Source organism: Calidris pugnax, unplaced genomic scaffold, assembly GCF_001431845.1.
Source record: "Calidris pugnax isolate Ruff unplaced genomic scaffold, ASM143184v1 scaffold273, whole genome shotgun sequence".
NCBI lineage: Eukaryota > Metazoa > Chordata > Aves > Charadriiformes > Scolopacidae > Calidris > Calidris pugnax.
In genome coordinates this window covers 12,887,179-12,894,097 of record NW_015094508.1, presented here as the reverse complement: position 1 = coordinate 12,894,097, position 6,919 = coordinate 12,887,179, and the positions used below count along the sequence as shown (strand labels likewise).

The 6,919-nt window shown below is 40.1% G+C and overlaps 1 protein-coding gene across 1 annotated transcript in view; it reads left to right on the top strand.

Annotated features, from left to right (window-relative positions):
• The window catches only part of ISL1 (ISL LIM homeobox 1), an 11,196-nt gene extending 6,423 nt beyond the window's left edge, over window positions 1-4,773 (top strand). Inside the window, exons 4-6 of the mRNA XM_014964857.1 lie at window positions 23-386; window positions 1,861-2,028; window positions 4,235-4,773. Coding sequence (XP_014820343.1) covers window positions 23-386; window positions 1,861-2,028; window positions 4,235-4,351 — 649 coding nt within the window. The 3' untranslated portion in view covers window positions 4,352-4,773. The remainder of the gene's footprint in view (window positions 1-22; window positions 387-1,860; window positions 2,029-4,234) is intronic.
• Window positions 4,774-6,919: the final 2,146 nt, after the last annotated feature.

Below are 6,919 nucleotides of genomic sequence, written 5' to 3'. Positions count from 1 at the left end.
CCCCCCCCCCCTGTCCCACCAGCTTAGATTCAGAGCCTCTGCAGACTCCCTGCTTCCTACTCACGGGGATCCTGTTCCTCCCTTCCCCTTCCCTTACAGCAGAACCTATCTCTGCCAGACAGCCAGCTCTGCGACCCCACGTCCACAAACAGCCCGAGAAGACTACCCGAGTCCGGACTGTCCTTAATGAAAAACAGCTTCACACCTTGAGGACCTGCTACGCTGCCAACCCCAGACCCGACGCCCTCATGAAAGAGCAACTGGTAGAAATGACTGGCCTCAGCCCGAGGGTCATCAGGGTCTGGTTTCAAAACAAGCGGTGCAAGGACAAAAAAAGGAGCATTATGATGAAGCAACTTCAGCAACAGCAACCCAATGACAAAACTGTAAGTGGCTTCACCCTCCGATGGGGCTTCCCAAAGAGAAACGCTTGGGCTATGTCCAGCCCGGGCATGGGGTCGGTTTTGACGCTTTTGGTTTTGTGGGAGATCCCTTAAAACAAAGAAAACGATAATTATTATCCGTTTGTTTCTGCTGTCAGTGCAATTAAAAAGGGACAGCAGCGAGAAGCCTATATAAGCTGCTCAAGCGAACACACGTCTTTTTGTGGGGCTAAGGATACGCAGTGCATTAGACTGCTCTGCAGCATGGATAGGGACCTGCAGAGCTTATGGGATGCAATAAGCCCAGCTTTGTGTAATATTTATATTGCAAATGCAAGGGACTCCTTGAGGGAAAAACGACACTTTCGCCCCCTTCAATGGTTTTACACAGAAGTAAACCCAGAAGTCAAACCCATGAGTAAAAGGGAAATTTGAAGTATTTTATTAGCACTTTATATCCTAGATTGTGTTTGTGTGTGTTTGGCAGTGCACTTACTGTAGAAAAAGATAAATGCAATGCAAAAGTTTTGGAATTACTATCGTGTTTACACGCTAATATATATATATAGTTCTCGCGCAGAAATATATTGAGTTCTTCTCTGTGGGCATATGCACGTGTGATGCAAACAAGCGGGAAGTGCTGGATTCAGCACAGCAAACTGGCTGTTCCCTTTTTAAGCCAACTTTTTTCTTTTTCTTTTTATCTTTTTTATTCCCACCCTTCCCCCCCCCCCCCCCCCCCTTGTTGTTGGTCCACTTGAAGAAGAGTCTGTTATTCTCCTTGTGTATAGTGACTGACCAGAGAATGACTATTAATTCATAAGGCTGCCTAGTTAAGTGGAATTTAAGGAGTTTCATTTTACCCTGTTGGAATGCAATAAAACACGATGTTATTAACTCGCCTGAACAATCTATTCGTCGAGGCTTGGAGTTATTTTGTACACAGTGCCTGCACCACACGGTATACTGGGAGGGCTGGGATTTCCTTTTTTTATCTTTCTTTCTTCTTTTTTGTTTTTGTTTTTGTTTTTGTTTTTTTTTGTTTTGTTTTGAAAGAGCGTGGTACTGACGTACCCCAGGTTTACCGTGCAGTGGATATACGATCCAGTTAAGGTCACGCAGAACAAAACCAGTCTGGATGCGATATAGAAAGGCAGCGTGATTAACCGTTTCTGGTGCCGAGCCGTGCATCGGCAGCCAAAACACAGAGTGCTAGCGTTTAAGAAAACTTCGGGCGGAGTGGGTACGCCTTGAGAGGAACAGGATTAAAGGGAAAGAAAGTAAACTTCCACCGTGAAAAATGCAGCGGGTAGAAATAGGCTGACCTAGAGTAGAATAGAGCAAGACATTCACAGCAGATTAACAAAGCAAATACAAGCGACTGTATAGATAAGATAGAAAGCAGTTTATTGACTCTGCGCTTATACACAATAAAGTTAACCAAGCTCATTAACATCTTTTGCTGGGCTGTTTACAGAATATCCAGGGGATGACAGGAACTCCGATGGTGGCTGCTAGTCCGGAGAGACATGACGGTGGTTTACAGGCGAACCCGGTGGAGGTGCAGAGTTACCAGCCGCCCTGGAAAGTACTGAGTGACTTCGCCTTGCAGAGTGACATAGACCAACCTGCTTTTCAGCAACTAGTAAGTGTCGGATCCCAGCCGGGGCAGGCCAGCCTGTACCCGGGGCACAGCAATGGGGGATTCCCTTTAAACGGGATGCCCTCAGAGAGATGAGCAATCCAGACTAGCCGTGTTTGGCTGAAATTGCAAGGTGGGCATGATAGCACTCCGTAAATGTGGAGAACTGAACTGATTTAATAGGCCTTGGGTGCAAAATACGACCCCAATGCGCAGCCCTCACAGAACTGAGTGGGCGATGCGTAAGGCCCGAGCCAGGGCTGAGACTAACTCAGTTCACACGCTGCTGAAAACCCAAAGCATCTCTATCCAGAGAACTGAAACATTCTTCACTTGTCATTCAATTCTACGTACATTTTTGAAAGCAGCTTCTAAAATTCGCCCTTCCCCCCTTTGGGCCAATTTTGCTTGTATGCGATAGGGTGGATTTTAAATATATGATTATGCCCTTGTTTTGTCACACAAACATGAATAGCTACATAAGTCCTTGTTTTAAGACCATGCCTCTAGGTATAAAGTTATTACATATATACACACAAACATATACATATATTACATTAAACGTTGTGCTTTGGGAAAATGTGTCGTTAGTACATATTCATGTGAAAAATTCAACAATATAATTAAATGCTTTAAGCAGAAGGAAAACAGTTCTTTTAGAATAAATTCTGTTCTTAACTCATTTCCTTATGCCTACGCCATTTGGCAGCTCATATGGGATCATATCATCCACAATACTTAGGCCCAACAAGGTGAATTAAGGACAGAAGCTCAGCCTTAACTCAGTTTCCTGGCCTAACTGTGTTAAAACCAGATCTTTAAAATAATAAGGTAGATTATGAATGTTTTTTCTGTGATTCAAAACCGTACTTAATGATGAAAAATTAGCATACAGATCCTTTTTTACCCTGTTAGGCATCTTTTTTTTGACATGAAGTGATAGAAGGTGAAGGTTTGTAGCTGCGCCTGGAATTGTTCTCAGACCTTTTCAGTTTAGTGTCACGCTCTCTTGCAGGATCGCTTTTCTTTTACCCAGTGGCAGGCTGCAGCGTGTTTACCTCCCCTGGCACACCACGCTCGCTCAGGAAGCTGTAGCATAGCAGCAGAGCTGTTTGCATCATCTTACCTTTAGATCAACCACCGGTTTTCCTGCTTTAATCAAGCTGTCGAACAGACACAAGAAAAATTGATCTTCTTCGGCTGCCTTACTTATTGTGCCTTACCAGAATAGGGGACTTTAAAAACCTTTCATGCAATGAATTTTTGTATGGAGTAGTTCTGAAAAAAAAAAAAAAAAAAAAAAAAAAAAAAGGGTGGAAGACGGATAGCTCAAATACGCACACAGATGTAGGTAGATAGATCATTAGACAGACAGATGAATATTGATGTATATTGGACATAATGTCTGATACTGAAAAGAGTTAAAATAAAGGATGGTGGATGGAACAGACAGTTCATCGACCGTTCAAGGCACGTCTCTAATCTGGAAAGGGCCTTAATCACAGGATCGGCCAGCTAAATAGGTGCCAAAGAAATGCTTTTGGATTAGCAAAGCTCCACCCTTCAAATCATGCCCTTTCCCAACGCTGCTCCTAAACTAACGGGAGCCGCGGGGCACAGCAGGATGAAGTGTGACCTTTTTTATCAAACTGACTCTCGTTAAAAAAGAGATAGCACCCGCTTCAAATCCCAAATGAAAGAGAATGGCTTGTTTCAAATGCCCTGTGCTCCTGGATGCTCCTTCCAGGTTTATTTTAGTATGTGCACAAAAGGGGAAAAAAGTAACCTTGCAGTTTCGTGTCAAAAAAACACATGCACTCTTAAATAATTGACTAGAACATCCTGTTGGGATTGCCACTCTTGCAAGACAGGGAAGAAGGCCTCATTAACAAGTTTATTTGCTTGATTGTTCAGTCTTTTTTTTTTTTTTTTTTTTTTAAACATGCGGGTTGGGTTTTTTTTTTGTGATTTGGCCGAAGACAAGAAGAAGATTCCTGTGAAGTCAATGGGGAAGCTAAACAAAGGGACAGCGACACAGCCTCTCGTGGAGATGTATCAGGCCGTTTCACTGCATGCCTGTGTATTTATTTTTGCATTCTTCTTTGCCTTGCCTGCTACTTTTCTTTGATTGTTACTGTTGTAACAACACTTCTTCTTATTATTTTTCTTCTTTTTTTTTTTTTTTTCTTTTTTTTTTTTTTTTTGGCAGGTTAATTTTTCAGAAGGAGGACCCGGTTCCAATTCTACTGGAAGTGAAGTAGCATCAATGTCCTCTCAGCTGCCAGATACGCCCAACAGCATGGTAGCCAGTCCTATTGAGGCATGAGGAACGTTCATTCAGATTTCTGTTGTTGTTGTTTCTGCCCTTACCCTCACCCCTGCTGGAGAAAGTGGGAAAGTGATCGCGTTGGGACTCCGAAATTTAGGGGGGAAAAGTATTTAACAACCCTGTAATGAACCTAGCAAGGAACCACTCCATGAAACGAACGGAGTCATGTTTGAAAAGACAAGGTAATATGGTAGCAACACTGTGAAGACAATCATGGGATCTTACTAGAATAAACACTAAAAAAAAAAAAAAAAAAAAAAAAAAAAAGAAAGAAAAAAAAAAAGAAAAAAAAAAGAAACCCCGCGCTATTCAATGATCAGAGGAGGATCGAAAAGACGTTTTCAAAACGTAAAGGATTTGTACTCGTGGATCTCAAAAAAAAAAAAAAAAAAAGTGAAAAAAATTATCTTTTCATTTGACTGCACATCTTAGAGAGAAACCAAGGTAGAGGGGCTTTCTATCTAGTCCCTCCCAATCTGAATGGTGCTGTTTCTATATTGGTGATTGCCTTGCCAAAAGGAGCTCCAGTAGGTTTTCCATCATCAGGAAAGAGACAATTTAGTCCTGCACTGTTGAAAGATTCATTGCAGGAAGGTGGAGCTGCATTGGTTTGCAATGTTGTTTTTAGTTGACTCTTAACAAGGGGATATTTCCTGGGTCTCTTCCAGCATGTACTGTAGCGGGGTTTTGGTATTGTTTGGTTGAGACCCAGTCTCTATTAAGTCTGAAGCGATTAAAAATAGGTTTTTGAATTCCTCTTTAAAAACCAATTTATAAAAGCATTGCAACAAGGTATACCTCTATTTTGCCACAAAGCGTCTCGGGATTGTGTTTGAAATGTGTCCGTCCAAGAACCTTCCCCTCCCCCAAAGATGTGTATAGTCATTGGTTAAAACGACTGTTTTTCTCTCTTTCTCTTTCTCTTTCTCTTTCTCTTTCTCTTTCTCTTTCTCTTTCTCTTTCTCTTTCTCTTTCTCTCTTTCTCTCAATAAAGAGAAAAAAAAGTAAAAAAAAAGTAAAAGGAAAAAGAAAAAAGAAAAAAAAAACTTTTTGTTTGCTCTTGCATTGCAAAATTATAAAGTAATTTATTATTTATTATCGGAAGACTTGCCACTTTTCATGTCATTTGACTAATTTTTTTGTTTGCTGAAGTAAAAGAAAAAAAGAAAAAAAAAGAAAAAAAAAAGAAAAAAGAAAAGGTTGTACCGTGGTCTTTGAATTATATGTCTAATTCTATGTGGTTTTTGTCTTTTTTTTTCTTAAATATTATGTGAAATAAAAGCGCCATATGTAGAATTATTATATCTTCAGGACTATTTCACTAAATAAGCGTTTGGAATAGAGAAAATAATAATAATATTAATATTAAATAATGAACAAAGTTCCCTCTTTTAAATATTTACAAGTTAGCAGCTAAAATACCTGAAATAAAATATTGCATGCAAAGCAGGTCGTTAGTGAATAAAAGGAGTGTGATATTTTATTGCAAGTATTAACGACCAGCTTGTAAATTTCCATTTCAACAACTATATCAGGGCTAGTTGGATGCCTTAGCTTTCAATCGATAACGTTAGAAAGTCTCTTGTTGCCCCCCATCCCTTGCCCTTAAAAGTGATATTACTCTAGGCATGATCTGACATAACGTTAAGACATCTAAAGAACTGAGAACTCAGGCTTTTTGCTGAGTTCTATTATTTTTTAAAAATAATAAAAAGAAAGTGCTGTATACCAAAGCCTCGTTGTTGAGATTGTTGAAGTGACCTGTATTTTAAGTATAAGCTCCTGATAAAAGGGACGCTTTTTGCTTAACAAGTCAAGTATGACCATTATTTATCAGTGTCTGCTGTCAAAACGCTTGAAAAAATGCTGCAGGAGAAAAATTTTGAGGGGATATTGCTGTGAAATTGCACGAATAGTGTTCCTTATTTTCTGTCGACTTCCCTCTCTTCACTCCCTCTTTTCTTCCTTTTTTAATTTGCGGGGGAGAGGGTGGTGAAAGCTAGAAATGTGGGCGATTTCTTGGGGAAAAGCAGAAAGGAGGGAAAAAACAAACCCGTAGGAAAGGGTTGTTTTTGCTCCAATCCAACTGCTCCCTGTGCTCCCGACCAGCACAAGACAAAGGCTCATTTTAAAAAACCTTAACAACTGGAATATACAGAGTTTTTAGTCTGACAAAGACAAGTTGGTTTGCATGACGGTTACTCCAAACCCTAATGTTTTCTTAACATTACCTTCTTTTTCCTCCCTCCTCACCATCTCAGCCCACCCTGAGTAAGCTCATCTATAGAGATAAACCATTTCGACAGTACAGAGAAAATAATAATAATTAATAATAATAATAATAATAAAGGTTAAAAGTCTAATACAAGGATTTCAATCATCCTGATTAGAAACTGGATTCATTTTGTATGCTCAAGTGTAATACATTTTTGAGTACTTGATAAATATTTAAATAAATATGAAATCTACCTTAAACTGTGTGATCAGTTAACCCTTGTGTTTTTATGCAGGATCAGAGGCTTGGTACGACGCTTCGGGGGGCGGGAGGGAGAAAGGGTGTCGTTT